The 23,940-nt window shown below is 60.8% G+C and overlaps 2 protein-coding genes across 6 annotated transcripts in view; one reads left to right on the forward strand and one right to left on the reverse strand.

Annotated features, from left to right (window-relative positions):
• Positions 1 to 1,829: 1,829 nt before the first annotated feature.
• On the forward strand, positions 1,830 to 12,049 carry DPF1 (double PHD fingers 1). Of its 3 annotated transcripts, XM_063311664.1 has the most exons (12): positions 1,830 to 1,950; positions 3,312 to 3,472; positions 4,012 to 4,119; positions 5,151 to 5,278; positions 5,495 to 5,584; positions 6,848 to 6,926; positions 7,308 to 7,439; positions 9,172 to 9,222; positions 10,082 to 10,201; positions 11,003 to 11,115; positions 11,394 to 11,475; positions 11,565 to 12,049. In XM_063311664.1, exons 1-12 carry the CDS (start codon positions 1,919 to 1,921, stop codon positions 11,633 to 11,635), a joined length of 1,167 nt encoding a protein of 388 aa, XP_063167734.1. In that variant the 5' UTR covers positions 1,830 to 1,918; the 3' UTR covers positions 11,636 to 12,049. The 3 variants fall into 3 exon arrangements, with proteins under 3 accessions (XP_063167734.1, XP_063167735.1, XP_063167736.1); XM_063311665.1 differs by lacking the exon at positions 9,172 to 9,222; XM_063311666.1 differs by lacking the exon at positions 9,172 to 9,222 and having other exon boundaries at positions 10,139 to 10,201.
• Positions 12,050 to 12,672: 623 nt separating this feature from the next.
• The window catches only part of SIPA1L3 (signal induced proliferation associated 1 like 3), a 39,739-nt gene continuing 28,471 nt past the window's right edge, over positions 12,673 to 23,940 (reverse strand). For 2 of the 3 annotated variants that reach the window (XM_063312433.1, XM_063312432.1), the window contains exons 10-21: positions 22,021 to 22,272; positions 21,575 to 21,724; positions 20,243 to 20,391; positions 19,629 to 19,738; positions 19,185 to 19,549; positions 18,569 to 18,796; positions 17,830 to 17,992; positions 17,204 to 17,396; positions 16,750 to 16,893; positions 15,279 to 15,411; positions 14,661 to 14,745; positions 12,673 to 14,497 (exon numbers count right to left, since the gene is read on the reverse strand). In XM_063312433.1, the coding sequence (XP_063168503.1) occupies positions 14,351 to 14,497; positions 14,661 to 14,745; positions 15,279 to 15,411; positions 16,750 to 16,893; positions 17,204 to 17,396; positions 17,830 to 17,992; positions 18,569 to 18,796; positions 19,185 to 19,549; positions 19,629 to 19,738; positions 20,243 to 20,391; positions 21,575 to 21,724; positions 22,021 to 22,272 (2,119 nt within the window). In that variant the 3' untranslated portion in view covers positions 12,673 to 14,350. The remainder of the gene's footprint in view (positions 14,498 to 14,660; positions 14,746 to 15,278; positions 15,412 to 16,749; positions 16,894 to 17,203; positions 17,397 to 17,829; positions 17,993 to 18,568; positions 18,797 to 19,184; positions 19,550 to 19,628; positions 19,739 to 20,242; positions 20,392 to 21,574; positions 21,725 to 22,020; positions 22,273 to 23,940) is intronic. The other variant, XR_010068563.1, reaches the window with a different exon arrangement.

Raw genomic sequence — 23,940 nt, forward strand, 5'->3', positions numbered from 1 at the left:
AGGTGCGTGCCTCCGGGACGCACACCAAGATATCCTGGCGGGGATCGCGCTCGGTGAAACCGGCCCGCCGCCGTTCGAACCCGAGCCGGGACGGCTGCTGGCGACCACACCCAAGCCAGCGGCCAGGATGCTTCATTTTGCGTTCTTAAGGGCGCCCCCAGGCCCAGAAATCCCGCTTCTCCGCGAAGCCGTTGAGCCTTCTTTCCAGCGAGGTCTGGCGGCAAAGGAAGAACGAAACCGCCAAGCGGAGGGGCGGACAAGAAGTGAGAACCACCTTCACACGCGTCGGCGAGCGCGCGTAGCAGCCTGAGTGGAGGCGGCGGGGCGGGCGGGCAAGCGAAGGGAGAGCGTTCATTAGGCTTTCGGAAGGAGAGGCGAGGCGAGGCTCGTCAACCGCCTTCTGCAAGCAGGGGCCCGCGGGCGACTCGCCTCCCGCTGCAGTTCCCAAGCAGACCCCCCTCCTCTCACCCCTCGACGGCCAATCCCTGAGGGTCTCTGGCCCGAAAAGCCTCCAGGTGGGCGTTGGTCCGGCCTACCTCGCCTGGCTGTTGTACGAACCTCTTGAAAGGAGGAGCTCTCAGCCACTAGGAAGGAGGGGGTCACCGAGCGGTTTTGCCCAGCGGAGGATGGGTCGCCGAGATCGCCGCCTTACATCAGGTGGCCTTCGTTGAATGCTGGGAGGGGGGTGCTGCTGGTTCTAGGAAGGGGGCTGCGGCTCAGGCCTTCGCTGGTAGAGCAGCAGGAGGACTCGCCGGTGCCCACCAAGTCTCTGTGCTCATGCAGAGGGCGGAAGCGACGGAAGAACGGGCGCCGCTCTGCCCTGCTGCTTAAGCTTGGGGATTAGCGACCCGGCGGCGGGGGACAATGCCGCGGCACCAACCCGCGGCTGGTCATCGAGCGGACGTACAGAGATAAGGCCGAAAGACGCCCCCCCCCCCGCTTCTCGCGGGGCGGACTGCGGGCACTTCGAGGCCCCTTCCGGCTCGGTTGAGTGGAGAGCGCCCCCGCCCCCGGTTCCTCGCTATGACGAAAGGGGACGCAGGAAATGGGGTGGAGGTCGCTGAGCGGCGCTGACCAACGGGCGGCGGAAAGACTGCGGGGCTGCTCGAACTGGAGCGGAGAAGCCGTGCAGGAGCTGAAACCCGGTCCAGCTGCCCCTTGACCCCAGCTACTTCATGCATGAAAGCGCTCTGCACCTGCTCAGGAGCACACTGCTCGGTTCCGGAGCCAGGCTAGATGATTCAGTGTAACTCTTCTAGCCTGCACAGACTGGGGTGTTGTCGCTGCTGATTCAGCATCCCCGGCTTTGCTCGGCCAAACAAGCCAGGATTCCGGCCTTCGCGGGTCCCTGCTCTGCTCCTGGGGGAGACCTGCGCCCGCCCCCCAGAAGCCATTCCAGAGAACTGGCGCTGCAATCGGCAAGGGCAGATTTTTACAGCAATCCAATTTACGGCGAGATTAACTCCCTCTCCCATTTTTTAATATCCCCCAACCCAGCGTCCCACCCTTTGGAGGTGGGTCTCCCAGCTGTCAAACGCATGGGCTTCTGGGAGTTGTAGTCCTCTTGTGACAGATGCCTGGTTCCCACCCCCAGCGTTTAAAGAGGTTGCAAAGGAAGGAGGGGAAAAATAATAATGCCAAAAAAAAGTGTCTGTGTGTGTGGAGGGGAGAAGTCTTCTGTAAGACCCAGAGACTACATTCCCCATGGTGCACCGGGCTCAAAGGAGCTGTACTGTGATTGGCCCCCCTCCCTGCAAGCTGCTCGAGAATGAATAAAATTGTACAGTATATTCTGATGTGAGAGGTAAAAAAAAAGGGGGGGTGGAAAAAGAAAAAGAAAGAGAAAAGAAAGGGGGAAATCCTCTCTTCTCCTACCAGCCCAGCCAGGCTGGGTGAGGCATTTTCCTACCGTATCAAAATGGCCACAGCTGTGCACAAGTCTATCAAATGGTGAGTGCCCCACATCTGGGGGGGTGGCACGATTCCCCCAGCAGGCACGAGGGGCAAGGATGCAAAATTGGGGTAGGGAAAAGGGAGGACTGGAGTCTCCTTCCCCTCCCCTCGCACGGCAGGGGCTCAGCCGTTCCGGCAGCTGGCTCCTGGCGAGGGGAGGAGGGAGGGGTGGCGGCTCGCGGGGGGAGGCTCGATCTGCCTGATTGCTGGCAGCGCAGATGGGCCATGGGGGGCACTCGGGGCTGCAAGGTGTGCAGAGGCGTCTTTGAGAGAGGCCCCCGCGGGTTGTGTCTGCGCGTTCAGCGGATCGGCACCAGGGGATGGGATCCCGCGTCCCCCTCCCACGTCCAAGCCCCCGAGAGGAACGGGCGGGTGGCAACGGCCGGCCCAGGGACCCAAGGGCGAGGAGGCGAGACCCTTTCGCCTCTGGAAGAGCCCCCTCCGCAGTTGAAAGCAAAGGGAGCAAAGCGGGCTGGGTCTCGTCTCGGCGTCCTTCCCGGTGTCCCGTGTGGACGTCTGTAGGCACGCGTGTTGCATGAGGGCCAGCGGTACAGGTGTGTCCGAGGAAACAGGTGCGGGGCTCCCCCCAAGAGGATGCGGTGGCGAGCCCAAGCAGCAGACGGCCCGGCTGCTGGGGTGGGGTCTGCTACTCCTCTTTCCCCCATTGTTCGGTGCCGGAGGAGCTCAACCTCCCGTGGGAGGAACTGAAGGCCCGCTGGATCCGGGCCGCTTCTCGCCTTTTGCACCTTGGCGCCCTCTTCGGCCACTCAAGGGCCAGGCCAGAAGGGCAGAAGCCCACTTGATGCCGTGCACCAGCCGGTGCCTGGCCTCCAAGCCGACAGAGCCCTGGCCGGGATGCTGCCGGGCCAGGGGTAAAGTCTCCGGATCCCCGCTGGGGAGGGCTTCTCTCGGAGCTGGCTTCCCAGCTCTGCTCCCTTTGCCGGGGGCTTTCAACTGCGGAGGGGGCTCTTCCAGAGGCGAAAAGATGTCACTTCCTCACCCTTGGGTCCCTGGGCCGGCCGTTGCCACGCGCCTGCTCCTCTCGGGGGCTTGGACGTGGGAGGGGGACGCGGGATCCCATCCCCTGCCGCCTCTAGGGGTGCAAAGCCGGTGCGGAGTCTCCCAGCGCTTCAGCCGGTGGCTGGTTTCTCTAGTCCCGGCTAGGAATTTCTGGGACCCACTTCTCGGCTCCCTGCAGCTTCTGGTGAGAGCTGGTCTCCAGCCCAGCTAGCCGCACTGGCTTCGCCAGAGTTCCAGGGCAGCTGGCGTCGCCAAGAGCGGGGCGGCAGGCGGACTCCCGGGCCAAGAGGGGATCCCTTTACTGGGGCTGGCTTAGAAATGGGGCCTTCTCCTTGCAGCCTGGGAGAGGATTTCTACCGAGAAGCCATTGAACACTGCCGTAGTTACAACGCCCGCCTGTGCGCCGAACGCAGCATGCGACTGCCGTTCCTAGACTCGCAGACAGGGGTCGCTCAGAACAACTGCTACATTTGGATGGAGAAGACCCACCGGGGCCCAGGTGCGGACACGCTGCTGCCGCTGCCGCTGCCGCTGCCACTCTGTGAGGCATGTCCCCTGTGCTAGGCACTGTACGTAGTGCTGACCCTCCCCTAGGGCCGTGCGGCGAGTGCGTAGCTGGGGGGGTGGGGAGGAGAGAAGGGGAAACCCTGGCCTAATGAGGACTAGGAACCTGGAACCCACGTGGAGAGAGGCCCCTACATGGGCAGCTCCCCAGGGCTTGGCTCTCCTTTCTGAGCTCCCAGTGTATCACGGTGGCTGGGTTCAGTGGTGGAATAAGAACAGAGAGAAATGCAGCCTGGGTCTGGGGTTTGTCATGGGCCATGCCCCAAGCATGTAAGGCAATCCATTTGCCCCTCAGCATTCCCAAATGCCACGAGGCTTAATATCCGGCCTGTTCTGCTCTGGGGCTGGCAGAGCAGAGGCTCCTCTGCCACCCTTCTTTCTCTTCAGAGGCCACAGGATGGGAGGCTTGTCCCCCCCCATGCTCCCTGCCAAGTTGAGGGAAGGTCTCAGGGAGCTGACCTGCCTCTCCTTCAGGCCTGGCCCCTGGTCAGATCTACACCTACCCAGCCCGCTGCTGGCGGAAGAGGCGGCGGCTGAACATCCTGGAGGATCCACGGCTGCGACCCTGTGAGTTCAAGATTGGTAAGGAGCTGAGGGGCAAGGGGGCCTGGCAGCTGGGAAGTGGCATGAGGGTTGGCAGGGCTGGCAGACTGTTTGCTGCAGCAGCCTTGGTCTGCGGAGGCCTTGCCCTTGGCGGTTCCCTGGATCTCCCGCGGGCCATCCCTGCAGCTCCCTGGCCGGCCGGCGGCTGCGACTCCAGAGGCTTCAGAGCAGGGAAAGGTGCCTGTCCCAAGCAGAGGGAGGCGGAACTGGTTCAGGCTGCGGCTGAATGAGAAAGTTGTGAAAAGGCTCGATAAGAGCTTGGCTTCAAACAATGGTTTATAAAAACAAACATCAAGCATGGGTTTGGTAGATGGCCAGCCTTGCTGGCTGGCGGTGGGCAGATTATCTGTTTATTAAAAAGAAAATGAAGACACTGCACAATGAAGAGGCCACTGAAAGCAGTTCGCTTTCCGCAACATTAAAAGATGCCCCTTTGTGCCTGAGAGCCCTGTAGAATTGCCACCTGCAGTCACCAGCATCCCGTGTGGTGCGGGCTGGAGCCGGTGCTCACAGCCGGCATCCGGATGTTGGGTCTGCAACGGCGGGCTGGGACACAGGGTGGGGTCTTGGCCAGGCGGACCACGGGATGGCGAGCTTTTCTGCTGGGACTCTGCGCGGCCAAAGGCCACCTTGCAAAGCCCTGGGTGAGACGTTGGCAGGGGATTCTGGCTTGCAGGGGGTTGGGGACAGGGGATGGGGCAAAATTGTTTTCCCCACTCAGGGCAGTGTAGGCGCTGCTGCCAGCCCTTGGGGAACAGCTGTGTGAGGGTCGACGGACTTCCCTTGGAAGATGAAGGGGCCACAGGTGGAAGGCTCGGGAAGAATGCCCGCATGCAGGGAACTAGAGCTGCCCCGCTGGTTCTGGGTGTGAGTAAACGAGGCATGAGGCTGGGATGAAGCTTCTCCCTGACAGGAAGCAGCCACTGGCGGGGCAGCAGCAACTGGAGGCAGTGAGAGAGCCCAGGAGGAAGGCTTCCCTCTGCCTGACAAGTCCCCCACTTCCCCCTCAGATTGTGAGCCCCCCCTGAAGAAGGAGGGCTCCCTCCCTGAAGGTCCAGTCCTGGAGGCCCTGCTCTGTGCGGAGACCGGAGACAAGAAACCAGAGCTGAAGGAGGAAGAGCTGGTTTTAGACTGCCCGGTGAGGAAGAGAAAGGAGGGGGGGGGTGTCCCCCAGCCCCACAGATGAGGGCGAAATCTGGGAGGTCTGCTTGTGGTTCAACCCCCCCTCCCGCCCAGCATCAGCCTGGGGAAGTCTGGCAGGAGAACTTCCTTGTTCTAAATGTCATGCTGGTGGGGAGGGGCTGCTGCTCTGGCATGGGGACCTCTGACACACCCCCTCCCCGCTTTCTCACAGAAAGCTCCTCTTGGGGAATTCCTGCACGATTTGGACCCTGAGGACTTGGAGGAGGATGTACCCCGGCGAAAGAACAAGGCCAAGAGCAAGGTGTGGCCAGCCTCAGCTTGGCAGAGGAGGGTTGGGGGGGTCTGAGCCAGGGGTGCCACTGTCCGCACCATCTCAGCCTGGCGCTCAGCGCCACTCACAAGAATAATGAACAGCAGTGAGAAACCCAGCTGAAACCTCACCACCAACATGCTTCAGAACTTCTACATTTACCTTATCTAGCTAACAAAACCAAAATATTTTCTAAATCTTAGAAAAATATTATCTTCATAAATGAGAAAGTTGGGGGAAAAATGACTGCGGTTAACAATTGTTTTCATGCATGATCAAAAGCTATCTGCACAGACTGGCCCTCATCCACCAGTAGCAGCTGTTTGTTGGGATAGTTGGCAGAACCTCCAGGACTGGAGGCAGTATACCTCCAAGCTTCCAAATCAGGAGATAATCTTGGTGGGCTTTCTCAGGGCACCTCACTGCCTGCTCTGGAGAGGGCCCACCCTAACCCTACCCCTAACCCAAAGGGGGCTGGGTCAGTCAATAGTGTTCCATCTCAGCTGCCTTTGAGGTCTCACATGGGGTTGGGGGTGTTTTTGGCTGCAGCTGCCAAGCCCATGCAAGAGGGTGCAGCACTCTCCATGATTGGTCATCGCCGGTCATTGGCCACAAAGGTCTGCTGCCCGGGGTGAGCCAAGGGCAGCACCTCGGTTTCTGTCTCCTTGCCCAGCACCTCTATGGCACGCCGGGTGGTGGCCCCAGCCAGGGAAAGAGCCATGTTGGGGAGGCTTGGCATGGAAGCAGTCGAGGGGCTGCTGTGGGGAGGAGAGAGCAGCCACTGGAATTCTGGCTGGGCAGCTTCACACCCCTTTAGTGCCAGGACTTTCCCTGGGTTGTGAGAAGGGGTCAGGTGGAAAACTGAAAGCAGGGTCCCTCTTTCCTCTCTGGCCTGCCCCACCCGCAGAGCTGCTCCCAGTCGCCCTCTCCACCCACAGTACTCAAAGCAAAAGTGTTAGAAATAAAAGTAGGCCACTCCCTTCATCTGTGTGCGAAGCTGAAAGTTGGCAAAGGAGCAGTGTGTCGGAAGGCAGGCAGGGCGAGCGAATGGCTGGGGGCGGGGGGGGGAGGGACCCACTGCCCTGAAAACGAGAGACGTTTGTGCAGGCACTGCCAATACGACATCTCCTCTTTCCCCACAGGCTTCCATTATGCCACCCCCACCATCCACCACTGTTCATGAGGTCTAGAAAGTTGTTTTCATTTAAGAACTGATGGCCTCAGAGTATCTCACTGCCTTTCTTCCCCAAGCAGGCCTACGGGATTGGAGGGCTGCGGAAGAGGCAGGATGCCGCCTTGCTGGAGGACCGAGACAAACCTTATGTTTGCGACAGTGAGTTTTTTTTGGGGGGGGGGCATTTCTGGGCCATTGCTTAGAGGGGTGCATGGATGGTTTGCCCTCCTCCCTGCCAGGCTGACTTCTGTTAGTGATCCAAGATGTCTTGGGGCGCTGAGAGGCTGCAGCCCCCCCAGCTCTTGAGAAAGGAGGTGGAAGCGGGCACGCTTAGGGCAGCCAGGAAAATGCCCTGGAGTGGGGGTCTCTGGGGGACTGGAGCACCTTTGGCAGCCACCCGATTCCAAAGTCACCTTGGAGAGAGGAGGTGGGAAAGAAAAGCCTTCTGTTTTTAGGACAGCCCAAAAGTTGGGGAACTTTTGAAGTGCCAGGTGGGCCTCCCTTTGGGGTTCATCCTCGGTTACTTTCTTTGCTTTCCAGTCTGTGGGAAACGCTACAAGAATCGCCCTGGACTAAGCTACCACTACACGCACACACACTTGGCGGAGGAGGAAGGCGAGGAGGGGCCAGAGCGGCACACTCTGCCCTTCCATCGCAAGAACAACCACAAACGTGAGTGCCTCCCTGCCCTCTGGGCCAGCACTTCTCCCTGCCCTTGACCATGGTCGCCGGGACCCCCCCCCCCCCGTGCTGCCAGAGCAGAGGATGGTGGGTCCCATGTCAGTTGGGTTAAAGTGACGGCAAGATAACGCCAGCAACGTCCTGTGAATACACAGAAAGAAAACCTAAACGTGAGGCATTGACAAGTCAGCAGCAGCCGTCTTTCTGACACAGGAACACCAGGGGAGGGGCCACCAGTCTGCGGCCCCTTCCTCGCACGGGGAAGGTCTCAACTCCAACCCTGCTGGGCTCCTGTTTGCCCGCTGAGGGAAACCCCGGCCTCAAACTGCTGGTGTGGTGCTGTCCTTTTCCATCTGATTGTTAGCCGCTGCCTTGAAAATGTGCCCAAAGTCTTGGGTCTTCTGTCTTGACTGCTGGGCGTGTCAGAGGCCTTCCAGTGTGGAAAATGCCCTAGAGACCACCCCATCCGAGAAGAAAAACATGCATAAAATGGAGCTGCAATAGGGCCAGGCTCTCGGTTCCCAAGTTCGTGCATTTCAGACAGGCAGATGCCTCCTCCTCCCCAGAAAGGAGGCCCCCATGCATTCCCCCTCCCCGGGGAGGGCTCCATGCCGAGCATCTCCCATCCCGATGCAGTTGCCATGGAAACACGGTGGGAGAACTCGGCAGGTGGAAGATTTCCAGTTTGGGCTTATCTGAGGGTGGGGCCCGGGCTGGCTGGGGAACCGTTAAAGCGGGGGTGGGGAGCGTTAAAGCTTGCACACACGAGCACGTGTAAGCCTCTGCCTCCCCAAGAAGGCTTGGGGGCCGGGCGTGCAGGCCGGGGAGGCTCTGCCCGGAAGAGGGCCCTTGTGGACGCCCGCGGCCTGCGCAGGCTCCAGAACGGGGCTGTGCCCGCCGCGCCGCGCCGCGCCGCGCCGCTTGTGTGTGTGTGAGGGTGCGTGTGGGGGACGAGTTTCAGGGAAGGGAGGGGCCGCGGACGCCGGTCTGCTCCGAGGAGATCCGCAGCGTGGGAGAGGAAGGGCTCTTCCGCGGGCTGCTGAGAAGGCTGCAGGGATGGGATCCCCCCGCATTTCTTTTTGGGCGAAGGGGAGCGTGGAAGAGCCTCTGCGGGTGGGCGCGGCCGGATTCCGTCCGCCCGGGATCCCTTCCCTAGACCTGAGGGGAGGGGAGAGAAAGAGGGCTCCTCTGCCCCCTCCCCAGCAGCGGCATCCCATCCCTTGTCTAGCCGGTTGCCATGGAGACACCAGCGCCGTTGCTGGAGCAGAGTCTGCACAAAGCAGCGAGGAGGTGGGGGGAAGGGGCTCTGGGGAGCCGCCCTCCCTGGAGGAAAGGGGCGGGGCCTGCCGGGTCCCCCCAGCCCGGCCGGGGACTGCCTTTCTCCCTCCGAGCGCTCGCCCGGCCATCCTCGTAGGCTCCTCTCCGCCCGGAAAGCGCCGACTCCGCCTTCGGTGCGGCCTCCCCCGGTCCGGAGTTTGAGGGCCGCCCCTTCCGCGCCGCCTTCTGCTCTTTCCCAGCCCGGCTCCGCTCCGTTTCGCGCTTCGGTTGTCTGCTTATCCAGAGAGGCCAATGATCCGGAGCAAGCGCCTCTTCCAGGCTGGGTTCCCGTAGCCTGATTCAAAGCAAATATACTCCTTTTTTTTCTTTTCTGTGCTTATTTCCATCTTTCCCTTTTTTCTTTTTCTTTTCTTATCTTTTTTCTGGCATTTCTGGCTTTCTCTAGAGTTTTACAAAGAGCTGAACTGGGTCCCAGAGAACCAGCGCAGGCACACAGGTAAATCCCCCGGCAGTGCTGAGAGGCCGGGGCCGGGAACAGCGCTGCGGCGGGGTCTGCCCGGGCAACTGGCCCGAGGGACCCCATGAGGCCTTCCCTCCCCTGCCCCTCAGGGACTCCCCAGAGTTGTGGGGAGGGTGGAGAAGAAGAGAGCCCTCCCAGCCAACCAGCAGGAGAGCAAAGTCGGGCAGGCAAAGTCTGTTTTGGGCCATCTCAGAGTCTTCCAAATATTTCAGGACCCCACAAAAAAGCTGCAAGGGAGGGTAGCAAGCAGACAACGGAAAGATGCTTGGAAGCGGGGCGGAAGGACAGGACCTGGTCAGCCATGCGGGCAGCTTCCATGAGAGAGTCTCATGGCTGCGACCTGCACATCCCGCGCAATGTACCCACCTACCAAGACAGGCTGCCCAGTGGTGGGTTGCAGCTCTTGGCAGACCCCTGAACTGGGCATGGGGGGGGCGGCCTGCTCCCTTTGGGCCACCATGGTGCACAGTCTGGTGCTTGCCATGCATGAAACATCTGGGCTGAGGCCAGGCCTGCAACTAGGGTCTGTGTCACCTGGGGCAAACATGGATTCCACACTCATTTTGGCATCCCCCCAGTGTGGCACCCTGGGCACATGCGCACTTGCCCCCCCCCCCCCGGTTGTGGCCCTGGCTGAGGCCGAGGGGTGCGTGAGGCCAGAGCAAAGTCTTCCATCTTCCAGGCTTGGGAGAGCAGCTGGGGAGTGAGCGAACGAGCGAGTGAGCATGTGCCGCCTGCCGGATGTGGCAGTCTCCCCCAGCAGGGGAGGATTGGATGAAGACGGAGGGGTGCGCGGGCCCACCCTTGATTTCGACCTCTCCTTGCTGTTTTGCAGCTAAGAAAGCTCCGGATGGCACAGTCATACCAAACGGTTATTGTGATTTCTGTCTAGGCGGCTCCAAGAAGACCGGCTGCCCAGAGGACTTAATCTCCTGTGCCGATTGTGGAAGGTCAGGTGAGCAGCTTGAGCCTCGGGGGCACCGGGGAGGATGTCCCCAGCAGAGCTTAGGCAAGCGGACCAGACAGCCACCATACCGAGGCCTAAAGGCTATGGTATTCAGGGCCCGTCTGGTACCTGCTGTGCCTAAAGCTTTTGCTCCTCCATTTTTGAGGGAGGAGAGCGTACAGGGTGGTTGTTGGAAACTGGTGGCTACATACAACCCAGTGAATGGGGTTTGCTAAGGCCCTGCCAAGCTTGGCACAGTGAGTGAGGCCAACGCCTCAGGTTTATGGGGGCATGTGTTTTCCAAACCCCCAATGCGAACCAAGTCAGTGACCAACTCACACCTGTTAGGTGAACCATCTGTGCCGGCACGTAAGCTTTTTTGCCGAGTGGCAGGACTCCCTAGTGGATCAGGTGCATGACCCGAACCAAGGGAGGAGCATCTCTGGGCACATGCAGGGGCCTTCAAGGTACTACGACAAGGGCCCACTTGTTTTGTTGGAAACTCAGGTGTGGAAAAAGCAGGCAGCCTTTTGTCATTAGCCATGTGTGCTCTGGATAGTTACCTGCACTTTGGTTGCAACACTGGACACCGGCTCGTGTGTGACCTCCGGGCAAGATCAGGGCTCCCCGGAGGACAAGCTTGGTCCACTCCGTCAGGGCCCCCCGGGCGTTTCCTCGGTTTCCGCCTGGGCTGCTGGCCCTGTGAAAGGCTGTTCTGAATGGAGGCCACCCTTACAGGTCAGAGCCGTGGGGGTGGAGCGAGGGGGTGGCGCTGCCCATCTCAGGGGCCACTTGTTCTTTCCCGCCCAGGGCACCCATCCTGCCTGCAGTTCACAGTGAACATGACAGCCGCCGTGCGGACATACCGCTGGCAGTGCATCGAGTGCAAAAGCTGCAGCCTCTGCGGCACCTCTGAAAATGACGTACGTGAGCTGCTGTGTCCGGAAGGGCTGTCTGACAGCTCGGCAAACGCCGGCTCCTCTGCTCCCACCTTGCTTCTGGGCTTGCTGGGAGCCGCATCAGCCAGGCAGGCGCCGGCCTTTTCCCGGGACCCAGCACCCTGCTGTCCTCCAGAGCAAATGTGGCACCGGCTGGCGGCAGGCCAAGTCCTGGCAGCACCCGGGGGTGGGCTGCTTCCTCTGCCCCCTTGGCGCAAGGGTCCCCCGTGCGCCTCAGTGAGGCCCCTCTCTCACCCCCCCAGGACCAGCTGCTCTTCTGTGATGATTGTGACCGCGGCTACCACATGTACTGCCTGAGCCCCCCGATGGCCGAGCCCCCTGAAGGTGAGGGACGCCCAGCCTGGGCAAGGGGTGGGTGGGAGGCTGTCTGGGGGAAGGCCGGGCTGAGAGACCCTGCTGGCTTCTACCTGCAGGTAGCTGGAGCTGCCACCTGTGCCTGCGGCACCTGAGAGAAAAGGCCTCTGCTTACATCACCCTGACCTAGGCTGCAGCCCCCACCCGTCCCCACTTGGGCAGCCTCCAGACCTTGGCCCCTGGGGGGCAGAATCATGCTGCAGGTCGTGCACAGGAGCAATGCCTGCCTCTCCAGGTGGGGCAGAACCCTCCATCCATGGTTAAGAGGATCGAGGTCTGGCATCCCAAAATTTTGGTGGGGGCTCCTGCAGGGGGGACTGACTTCTGCCACCTCCTGGCCTCAAACTAGGCTACCACAAGGAGCCAAAGTCAACACAAAGCCATATGCCAGGGAGGGAACAGAGACCCAGCCCCTCTGCCCTGGCCCGAGGGGGGGCTCCCCCCCCCAACTGATGCATGTGAAATTGTCTGCCTTTGCTTGCAAGACCGGAGCCTGGTTGCTCCCTGGAGGATGGGCATCCTGGCTGCGGAGTCTCCTCCTCCTCCCCTTTCAGAGCAACTTGCAAGGCATCTGACAAGGGTTGGGACGGGCAGGTGGATGGGGGGGTTGGGGGGGATGTCAATAGGCAGTGCAGGGAGAGATTTGGGGGGTGGTAACCTCCCGGCTGCTACAAGGCAGAGGGTTTTCTGTTTATGATTTTAAAGGCGGGGGGGGGGGGGTTAAAAAGCAACCTTGGAATAGGGTGGGTAGGGATGGAAAAGGTGTTCAACTCCATGGACATTGTCTTCAAGGGTGAGCAAAGCACCTGGGAGCAGCTGAGGGCCAGCAAGGGCCTTGCCCCTGCCCTGACCTCTTGTGTACCCGTGTTGTTCCGTTGCCTGCATCTTTCGTGTGCTTGGATTGTTATGTGCATTAAATGTGGTCTGAATCGCTGCTGCTGCTGCTTTAACCTCTCTCCTGCCCTGACTTGCGACAATGGGGGTGCAAACACTGGACTGGGGTGGCTGCCGGAGGAATGCCAATCCCTCTTGGCCCCTGCCAGAGTCGCGTGGTTGCCCTGCCAGTGGCACTACCCCAGCGGGTCCTCCCCGCTCAGCTCACAGTCTCAGCTGCCCCTGTTCAGAGCTTGCCACTGCCACCACCAAAAAGGAAGGCTGAGATTTCCAATTAGACTGGGAGAATTTATTTTACAAAAACTGGTGGTCCTCTCCATCAGAAACTTTAAGACAGAGCAAATTAAATAAGACAGATTTGATCTGCAAAGATTCTTATAAAATTAAAAACGAACAGTCCACATAATACAACTGATAGAAATGAAGAGCTGCTGTTCTTGCAGCTACCAGAGGGCATCGTGCCCACAATCACAGGCCAGACACCAATGGGATTCCTTTTAGAAAGTGGGGGAAAATCCTTAGGATACAAATTCCAGTGAGGTCCCACTACAAAATTAAAAAATGAGAAAGGTTGCTGGGGTGGTGAGTCCAGAAGAGAGATGGTGGAGGGGGCCTGGGCACTGACCCCCCCCAACCCCCTGCCACCCCAGAGAGGGGTGATGGAAATGCCTTGAGACCACCTTGGCTGGGCTCATCAGCGAACTGTTTCCGGCACCAGGGGCCACAAGGAGATGGGGTCACTTCTGGCCCGTGTGCAGAATTAAGGCTAGGAGTGGCAGGTGCGGGAGGTTGCCCACAGCCCCTTGGTGGCCGAGAGAGCCAGCCTGCACCTCTGGGATGGGTCAGAATCACAGAGCCAAAGCCTTTCCACCTCCCTTTGTTATTTCCCTGAAATTGTGCAAGGGGAGAAAGGATGACCCACCAGAGGTGTAGGGCAAAGTCCCACCCAGGATGTGCTTCGCATAGTTCATATGCTGGTTTTATAATGTGAAGTTGGGGGGGGGGCAGCTGCTCCCACTGCTGTTTGTAGAAGCCACAGCTGAAGAGGCTTTACTCTTGCAGAGCTGAAGAGCCCTGCTGCTCACCAAGCAGAGAGCCCACCCTTTCCTCAACCGCAATGCACCCGAGCGGAGGAGGCCCTTGGCCGGGGCCCAGTCCTTATTGCAGAAAAGTAGGGGAGCCAAGAGAATGCCCTCTGCGTGCCCTGCTGCTATCCTGGCCCAGCCTAGCAGAGGGAGGCACGCTCAGTGCAGCAGGGGCCTGGCACCATGGCCAGAAAGAAAGGCGGGAAGCCCTCCCACTCTCCCCCCCCCCAGCGCTCCAGAGCAGGCACCCAAGCATGGTACAGAGGAGAGCGCCTGGGATGGCTTTTCCCCATGGACCTCCGTGGCTTTGCGCCGGTCCAGGTTTCCCAGCTCTGCTGCAGCTGGAAACAAATCTCAGTCTGCTGCATTTGGTGGCATGCCAGAAATGTCATTGAAAAAAATTACCAACAGTAACAGTACCATTAATACAAATATAGTGTTTTATAAAGAACGTAGACATTTAAATTTTTTTTTAACTTCCTGAGGCACTCCCAACCGTGCATTCCCTAGAAAATAATTTAGTTGTGAGAAAGTGCTCTGAGAAGCTTGGCTGCGCTCTGCCCCCAGATGGCCTTGCCCAGATGGGCGTGCAGAGTGGCAGACTGCTCCTGGCAGGGGCTAAGGATGCCAGCACGTGGCTGGCTGCGCTGCTGCCCACATATCTGGGCAGAGCAGGCTTGACCCTAACCCCCCACTGTGGCCGGGAGAGAGGTCTTGCCATCTGGCTGATGCAAAAGGTGGGGCCCGGGGCTGGGAGTTGGGGAGGCAGGGGGCATCAGCGGCGCTCTCGGTGGGAATGCAGAGGGTTCTGGAGAAGTGAGGGGCCCCTGCTCAGCCGCCAGGCCTGTCCATCCTCCCCGCACAGCTCACAGCTCCTCTTTCTCGACGGCGGTGAAGATCTCGGCGAACCTGCGCAGCTGCTCGTTGGCCGTCTGCGACTCCTCCTGCAGCCGCTGGTTGTTCTGCCTCAGAGAGGCTACCTCTGCCTGGAGCACCACCTTGTCCTGCTTCTCCTGCAACGGGGCGGGGAAGGTGGAGGGAGGTCCCCAGACATGGATGTCATGCTTGGGTGCATGGGTCCCGAGGCTGCCCTCCACGCCTCGGCCAGGCAGAGGAGAGCTTCGTCCTGCCCCACTTCCGGCACGGGCCCCGCCAAGCCCCCTCCCAGCACCTTACTTTCTGCAGGTCGCTGTGCAGCTGCTTGAGCATGACTTCCAGTTGGTAGACCTTGCCCGTCAGGTCCCCTGGCAGATGCTGCTTGCTGCAACGGCACAACCAGAGAGGAGGGCTATGGCGACTGACCTGGGGGCTCCCAGAGAGGCCCTGCGTGTCAGCACCTGATCAAGCTCTCTAGGAGGAAGACCACACACACACCCCAGCCCTTGGTGGGCTAGGAACCACAAGGAGGCAGAAAGAGGTGGTGGGGGGAGAAGGGTTAAGGACTGTGGGCAAAGCATTGACAAATCCAAGCCCCCCTGTAGATCCTGCGAAACCAGGCAGGCCCACCTCCTCACCCACAAACTCAGGTAGGCTCCAACCTCACCCAGGCTGACCGGCTCTTCCTCAGAAGCACCAGGCCAACCCCCGGGGGGGAGGAGCAAAGCCGCTTTCTCAAAGCCAACACCCCCCCCATGAAACTTCCTGGCCAATGCTGCCCTCACCTCCTCCAGCGATGTGAGGGTGCCATCATGGCCTCCTAGACCTAAATTAATTCCCCAAATGTTGAGCTTCACCTTTCTGAAGGAAGTTTTCCCACGCTTTCTCAGAACATAACCGCCCCCGGCCCTTGCTCACCTCAAGACAGGGGCAGCATGGGGAGCTGGCTGTCGCTCCAGGCTCAATTGCCCAAGGCCAGGGCTGCCAGTTGGGGGCGCATCCGGGCTTAACATTGCCTCATGGAGGGAGAAGAGGGAGACGGCTCTCTGCACTGAGGAGAGGAGGGGAGGAGAGGGGAGGGGGTTCTGCACGCTGCCACGGGAAGGCCCCCAGGCATCCCCCCTCCTAGAAGCACGGATGGCAATGCTGCCAGGGCAGTGGGCCGTGCCAATTTGCCAGATGTGGAGTCCTGGCGGGCAGGTGGAGGGGCTCGTATGCTGCTGGGGGCAGCCTCCAGCGAGGGGCCAGGAAGAGCCGCCAGAGCAAGGGAAGGAGCACCACCTGGAAGGCCATGAGAAATGGACACCATGGGTTGGAAGGGAAGCCTTGTTGGGGTAGACCGTGGAGAGGACCACAGTGGATGGGGTGCATTCTGGGAAGACATTCTCTCAAAGGACCAGGGCCCCACCTGGCCCTCAGCAGCACATCGCCTCCCACCATCCTCCGCCATCGCCTACCTTTCTGCCAGCCAGAACAGCCGAGCGTAGCTAGGCCTGGGGAGGAGTAAGCGCCCCAGAGCCCCGTCTCTCTCCTTCGCCTTTGAGAAGCAGCACCTCCCCCTTACCCAGGAGGCCCTTGCCCGGAAAGGCGGTGCCAGCTGAATGCAGCCAGCAGGTCTGCCAGTGAGGGAGACGTCTGCCTGCACCAAGGATGTTCCCCACTGGGAGGGAGCTGTGCCCTGACACGCAGGCTGCGCACTCTTCTCCTGAGTAGGCAGGAGGCAAGAACTGCAGCTGGGGAGGGGAAGGCAGGGCAGGGCAAGGCGAGAAGCCACACCACCGCTGGCCAGCAAATCCCACACCTCCTGCTGAAGAGGAGCAGCTCAGCACCATCCCCGTGCTAAAGAATCTACCGTTCTGGTTTTGGGGGGAACCAGAACATCTGGGCCGAAAGCAAAACACCTCCACAGGCACTTATTTCTCCATCGCTCCGGATGATTGTTTTGCTGGGGTAGGCACGGAGCCTCCCGCCCCCCCCCCTGCAAAGTCCCTGCTTGGGCCCTGCAATCAGGTGGGCAAATCTGGGCAGCAGAGGACACTATGCCCACTTCCTTCCTTGAGGATCTGCTCCTGAAATCAACCCCACCAGGCCAGGAGTCCAGCTGCAGCTCATCTCCCAAGATGCTCCTCACAGCTGGACTGCGACCAGAACCCAGAAAGGGCCAGGGCTAAACAGGGAGGAAAGGAGTCAAGCCAAGCTCCTGAAATCAGCTGCTGCTGTGCCCCGCTGACAGCGTGGAAGCCAAGCGGGAGAGCTGCAGGCCGCTTCCTTGACTCTGTGTCCCCTGCCTTCGTGGAGGGCTCAGCTGCCTTCCTCCAGCAGTAGTTCCTCTGGCCTGGGCAGGAAGGGGAACGAGCGAGCCATCCTCCTGAAGCCTGCCTCCTCTTACCTTCATAGGCCTTGGCAGCACTGACCAAGCTTGACCACTCCAGGCCAGCGGCTGTGTCTGGCAGCGGCATCAGGGCGGGGTCAATGTGCTGCAGGGGCTGGTCCCGCACCTCAGCCAGAGAGAACTCAGATGCCGAGACAGTGGCTGCGGAGAAAGCGAGCCCCCGGCCCCAACCCGTGAACCGCTGGAGAAAGGGCCTCCGATTCACCTCCTCCTGCCTTGAATGCTGAGGCAAAGACTGCCCCCCCATGCCCCAAGGTTGCCTGGGAAGGAAGGGACCCACGTGGCCAGCCTGCTCCAAGACGGGCCAGGGACTCCAGGGTTCCACTGAGGCCCTGAAGGTGAGTGCCCCACCGCTCGGCTGCCCCAGTTCTGGCGACTGGCACTCAGTGGCCCAATGGAGGTGCCTCTGCCTCTGTGATTCTACCCTCCTGGCCACGGAGCTGCCCCTCACCCTTCTCCAAGAAGTTGTCTTGGCCACCGGCCAGCTTCCGCACGGGAAGGGTGCTGCAGGGGTACGTGCTTGTGAACAGCATGTCGCCGGACAGGGGCTGCTCAAAGCAGGAGCTGCTGGCAAAGGTGGGGTCTCGCCGGCCACTGCACAGGCTTTCATCTGAGAGCGTCCGCTGGAGTGTTTTCTGTGGGGTCTGTTGGAAAGGAGATGCTCTTCAAAGATCCACCTAGTCCACAGCACGCAATTTTCCTTGTCTGCAAAGAGCTGAAAGGGATTCCTGGGGAGACTCGAAGTGGGCATCTACCTCCAGTTACAAAAGGCTGCAAAGGCCTCAGGCCCCACTGAGGGCTCAAAAAATTGTCCCATGAGCATTCCCTGGATGCTTTGGGGACCAGACACGCACCCCCTTCCCTGTCCACCAGCTCCACATAGGGGAGGTCCTGATGCCAGCTCTGGAAAATGATAGGCTTTGACTTGGAAAAGGGGGAGGGAAAACCGTCAGACACATTTAAGTTGGCAGGTTCTAAAAATGCAACTGCACCCCCATCCTTCGGCAGACCCCCATTACACGGGGAGGAAGGAGAGCTGGAGGGACAGGTGGACCTCCTCCTGGACTCCCCACTCACCAACTCCTTCTCCTGCTCCACACTGGCACTGTCCATAATGATCAGCTTCTTCAGGTCATCCTCAATGGTAGACTTATAGGTCTTGCGTGGGGACCGAAGGTCACGGAGAGAAGCCCGCAGCCGAGGCTGCCCAAAGACGTTCTTGGTGCTCAAGTCAACCTGCCTGTGGGCAGTGGAGGAGGCCGTCAGCCCCCCCTCCCCACGTGGTGGAGCTCCCCTCCTCCAGCAGACCCCTGAAGGCCTGGATGCTCCACGTCAGCAGGAACACTTCCCCGGACTATGCCAAGGAAGGAATGGAGGGGACCCTGGTGGCAGGCTGGGCAGGAAGCGAAGGCAGACTGGATAGGAAGTGGCCACGCTTGCTCAGCCACCCTCTGGTTCTGCCTGCTTTGGGCCAGCCAGCTGGCTTTCCCTGCTCCAGAACTCGAGGCCGTGCGGAAAACCTGAGAAACTGTTGACTCCTGGGAAAAAGCCCCAGTGGCAGATCCAAAAGAAAGGCACTGGCCATGGAGCCGTCCGTGCCGTAATGCTGCCGGGCAAGGCGCGCAACCCTCGGCCCAGCGGAAGGTGACACCTGTCAGATGCAACCCTTCTGCCTTGGTCAGGAGCCCTGACCTCCCCGTCACGCCAAAGGGAGCCAAGTGCCAACCCACATCAGCCCACGCGGGAGGCCGAATGGAGGGCCAAAGCGCGGCTCACTGCCCCCCCCCCCCCCGTGCCCCGAGCTGCAGCCACTCACTTCTGGGGGTCCAAGAAGGGGACTGGCCTTGCCGAAGCATCCTGGCTCTTCTTCCACCCAGCTGGCAGGGCTCTGGCGCTCCGGCCACTCTGCTTGGAAAAGAAGGACTTGGGCACAGAAGCCGAGAGCTGTGAGGAGCTGAGCTGTGATCCAGGAGCAGCCCGGGAGCTGTCCGCTGGGGGTGTCTTGTAGACCTGGATGGGGTACGTTGCCCTGGAGCCGCCGGGGCTGAAAGAAAGACAGCAGTCTGCGGGTGGCCGGACCCCTAGCTGGCCAGGAAGAAGCCATCACAGAAATGAGTCTCGCTCGGCAGCACCTGGGCCACTGACGACGGAAGGGAGGCTGCCAGCCCACCCAACACCCACCTCCCAACCCTGGAAAGAACGGGAAGCGGGCTGCTGCCAAACCCAGCCCAGGCCCCGAGGCTGCAAGTAAATCAACCCCGAGACACTTCTCCACTAGCCCAGGAGGACCACCCCTTCCAAAAGCCTGGTGGCCGGAGGAGGTCTTGGCTCCCCCGCAAGAGCCACCGAGGCCCCCGGTGCCCCAAAGGCCTGCAAGCCCCATTGGGCTCTGGGGTCCAGGTCACGCTGGGGGTTCCTGCAGGGTCACCCACCTGGACCGCCAGAAGGGCTCCGGATTGCTGCCGCTGCCGCCCCCCCCAGCCAGAGCGCCGGCTCCTCTCCCAAAGGTTCTGGGGCAGTGATTCCAGCTCTGCCTGCCCGAGCTGCCAGCGGGCCAGGCTGCCTCCATCCTCTTGCCGTGGCTGTCAGGGAGGGCAGGGCCGAAGAGGGGTGAGGACATGGGAGCTCGGTCCCACCGTGTGGACAGGGCACTGCTGGCATCGATGCCACTGTCACTGGAAGCCCCACCTCTGGCCCAGGGGTCCAGCAGGCCATCGGTTGGGTCAGCCGGGTCGTCGCTGTGGGAGCTGGAGGCGTTGCTGGAGAGAGTGTTGCTGCTGGAGGTCTGCCCCTCGCCCTACGGGGTGGGCAGAGGGTCAGCTGTAGGGGTGGCGGGCACCCAAGAGACTTCGCGGACCCCCGGAGCCCAAACTCACCTTGAGGGGCCGGTCTGGGGAGTCCTTGCGGGCCGGCTCCCACTGGCTTGGCCGCTTGTTCCCAGGAGCCACTGAGAACCTGGAGGGCCCTGGCACATGCCACAACAGCTCTGGCAGAGCAAGGAAAGGGGTCAGCGGGAGCGCTCCTCGAGGGCACCCCAAGGGAAGAGAAGGAGTCGGCCCCCACTGCCTCCCCCATCTCGGGTCCATGGCAGGCCCCTGCGGAAGGGTGCTTCCCCAGAACCCCAACTCCCTGGCTGGTAGTCTTCCTGGTGCCTGCAAGGCCTCTGCCGGGAACTCCGTCATGCCCAGGCAGGCCTGGTGGTCCTGCCAGCCCCCTTTCCATAGGCCTCCACCGTCATGCTGGGCAAGGCTTTTCCCACCGTGTGCCATGCCACCTAATTCCAGGCTCCAGGGGACAGCAAAGGGAGACACTTCTGGCACAGCAATGGCCCTGCACTTTTCTCTCGGAGCCTCCTGGGGAGCCAGCGGGCTCGTGCTGCCTGTCTGATACCCTGCTGGGCCCACCGAGGGCTGCCTCCTCCTTAGGTGGATGTCTGGCAGCTTCCAAGATCTCAGCTCAGGCCCATAATCCAACAGCTGTTTGTGCTTACCAGGCTTGGGCCTCTCCATGGTGTTCTCCTGGCTGGCCAGTGCTCCACCGAACGAGGTGGCAGCGTCCCCGTTGGAGGTCGCCTCGGAGGAGCAGAGCGGCTCAAAAGGCCCGAGAGGCCGCAAGGGGGCTGCACATCTGTGAACAGAGCTGCAAGCAAAGAGTGCCAGCTCAGAGCAGCAAACCAACTTAGTGGGAAAAACAGCACCCAGCCCTGTTCGTTAGTGGGTTTTAAAAATGCCAGGCTGGGAGTGGGGAGGCAGGTCCAGGAGCGGAAGCAGGGAGCCAACCCCTCCTGTGCTCAGTCCCCACGGCCCAGGCAACCGAGGTAACCCCGGGAAGGGGCAGAAAGGGAGGCTGAAGGGGCTGAGACAGGCTCCCCAAAGGAGCATCGGTGACGCGCTGGGCATGGAGCAACGCGGCTCGAGAGTCACCAGTGGCAGCTGGGAGCCCCGTTGCATTCAGAGGCTTCCCAAGGACCCTGCCCGACCACCTGACTCCGTCCCGGGGTGGTTTGCACTATGAAGGCTGCCTCGCGCCAACCAACAAGGCCTGTTCCTGGAGGATCCAGATCAGGCCACAGGGACCCTGCTGCCAGCTCCGTCTAATCTGAATTCCAGGACGTTCCGCCTTTCTGGGCGTTTTGGCTGGTTCGGAGTGCTGCGACGTGACTGTTTGCTGAGGCCTATTGTGCAGAACGGGGGGCCGCCCATTGTTAGGAGCTGTGTTTTCGGCAGAATCATGCTGGGGCCAATGTCTGGAGCAGGCAGACCTGCCCGCAGCCTAGAGAGCCACCCCTTTCCCCTTTGCCTGTTGCCAGCGCCTCAGCGCTCTTCGTACTCCCCATGCCGGACCCCCAGGCAGCCACACGGGAAGCTGCTTCCGCCAACGTGGCCTGTGCACCCAGTCCCCCAGAAGGCTGGAGGCTCTTCCCCTGCCACCCCAAGGGAAACAGCTGTGTGGCTTCTGCTGGGTTTGCCTTTCCTGCTTCTGCAGGGTGTCCCTCGCCCTGGCGGACTTGCAAGGTCCTGTCCAGCGTGGCCCGTCCATTTTCCAAACCGCCTCTGGCTGCTGCTCGAAAGGAAAGCTGGACCCCTCAGCCCTAGGCCTGGAGCAGGAAGCAAATTTCCATGCAGCCAAGTCCAAAATAACCCCACTCCAGATGCCAGGCACTCCCCTAGTTCTCGGGAACAAACCCTGCATCTGTGTCGCAGGAGAGGCAGAACCTCGAGCAGAAGAGGTCCTCGTGACAAAAAAAACCAAGCTGCATCCAGACCCAGTCAATGGAGTGCCAGGGACAAAGCAGCCCGGGCACCCCTCTCCTTCCACGTACTTCTCTGGAGATGGCTTGTACCAGGCGTGGGTTCCTCCCGAAGAACCAGGCGTTGAGAAGCTGCTGGAGGGCTGCCGGTGCGACTGGGTCTTCTCTGCTCCAATCTGGGAGGAGGATACAACATGGGGGGCCTCTGGGAAGCTTGCGGGCCTAGAGAGGGAGGGAGACAGCACTGAAGAAGGGTGTGTGTGCCCGTGGCTGTGCTGCCCACAGCTGTGCCTCAAGAGCCGGGCAGGTCTCCTGCAGGATCAGGAACCAAGGGGGAGCAGAGCCATTAGCCAGGCTGCGTCCGACGGAGACCATGGGCAGGGGGAAGCAAGCTGAGAACACACTGCGTGATTGTTCTCGGGCTGCAAAAGCTCATCCTGGCACAGGGAGGCCAGAGCCTGCGGGTCGGTCCAGGAAAAGGGAAAGGGCCACCAAGCCCGGCCTCCCCTTCTCCTCACCTTTTGCTATGCAGGGGTTGGGCCTGGCGGTAGGGGGTCAGGGCGCTCTGTTTCGGGGTCCTGGTGAGGGACTGGGACTGGCCAGGCCCTGGCTGCTCAGCCCACTTAGAGGGCTGGGAGGAGCTGTGGGTGGCAGAGCCACTCCACTGCCAGGCCGAGTTGCTGCGGTACAGAGGTCGGTAGCCCCCTGGCAGGCTTTCGGCCCCCCCACCGGGCTCCATCGTGCTCATCTTCAAGGACTCAGCCCATCCCCTGAGAAAAGGAGAGAAAACCCAGGCAGGCCAGGCCAGGAGCTGGGAACCTTGCAGAGAAGGCCGGTCTGGTTGCTCTCAGAAGATGAGCTATGGGGGCGTCAGAGGCAGGCCTTCCTGTCCCTGTCCCTGCCCTGCCCACCACCTACCCTCAAGGACTTGCACCAGGGTGCCCCAGTCCTCCCCCGGTGCTCCCCTTAAGTTCTCTCGGTGGGCCTGGACGCAGCCTGCCTAAGGCCCTTCTCCAAGAGCAGCCGCTTCCGGCATCCTGTGTTCACAGGAGCCCAGCCCCTGCAGGGCCCGAGGGGGGAGCATCGCTGGCCCCCTGCCCCAGGCCGAACTCACAGCCAAGCAGGAGCCATGCTCCAGAAAGAGGCTCAGTCTGGCAGGAAGGGGAGCAGCCAGGGCAGCCTCCCTTCTCCTGGCCCGACTGGTGGGAACGCGCCCACGCTGGCGGTGCTCCTCTACTGCTCACACAACTATGGATGTCAGCAGACTAAGCCTTCAAAGCCGGCTCTGCAGCCGGCAACTTGGGAGCCGCCTCAAGGCCTGGGGGCGAACAGCAAACGCAGCCTTGGCAGGAAGAAACCTCGGGCAATGTCTAGCTTCCTGCCCCCCTTGCAGGCAAGGCCTCACTACCTGTTTCTGCCGCCAAACACCTCCCTTGCTCCATGAACCAAGAGCAACCGGATGGTCAAACGCCAGCCCAACCACCACGTGAGATAAAGTTCAGTGCATGATCCCTGCACCAACCACACGGAGGGCTGACTGGGAGGGAGGCCCTGCCTGCAAGCCACTGGGTGCCTCAACTTGCTTTGCAAACCACACCTGGAAAACCAGGCGGGACCCTGGGAGCCTGGCTGGGAGGCCGCTTAACTCTTCCAGTTCCTCCTCCTCCTCCTCCTTCCATCTTTTAACTGTGCAGGTTTCTCCAGAGGAGACAACAAGCAGGCAGGCACCCAAGCAGAGATAGGGAGGACATTCAACAAAGGGGATGACCCTGATAATAGGGGCAAGTCAGGAAGGAGCCACATGGGGAGCCCAAGCCTGGAGGCTTCCTTTCTGCACAGCCTCTTAATGCACAAGCGTTACAGATGGGAGGGAGATTTTAAACTTGCCCGTGGCAGCTCTGGGGTGCTATCCCAGGCCTCTGAGGGGTCCACATGAAACCTTGGCCTCTGGACTTGCTTCCCCTCCATGTGTATTCTGAGGCGGTTTAGCCCGCATTAAAGGGGGGACCCTTGTTATAAAATGAAGGCAACTCCCAAAAAGGTCAGAGAATAGGCACCCTGAGTCCTGGGACCCCTTCAGCCTACCCCTCCCTCCCAAAGGGGTCACCGCTGCCCCTCCCTCCTCCTCAGACTCCCTCTTCTTCCCACACAAAACACAAAGCGCCTGGATCCCCAGCAGCTTTCCATTCTGAGCCATGGGATTTGCCTGAAAAGTGGGCCAGGTACCCAGGCAGCCTGCCTGTCGGCCAGCCATCCACAACCATGTTCCAGAACTCCCTGCCAGGTGAAGCCTCCTTTGAGCATGGGAGAACAGAGGGTGGTAGAGGCCATCCCAACAGCCCTGGACTATGGTATCTCTGTCTCAAAAGCCAGCTGCCCTTCCTCAGACAGTCCCAGGCCAGCCAGCGACATGGTAAGACAAGGCGGCCAGGCAAGAG

The sequence above is a fragment of the Candoia aspera genome, chromosome 10 (assembly GCF_035149785.1).
Source record: "Candoia aspera isolate rCanAsp1 chromosome 10, rCanAsp1.hap2, whole genome shotgun sequence".
NCBI classification, from domain to species: Eukaryota; Metazoa; Chordata; class Lepidosauria; order Squamata; family Boidae; genus Candoia; species Candoia aspera.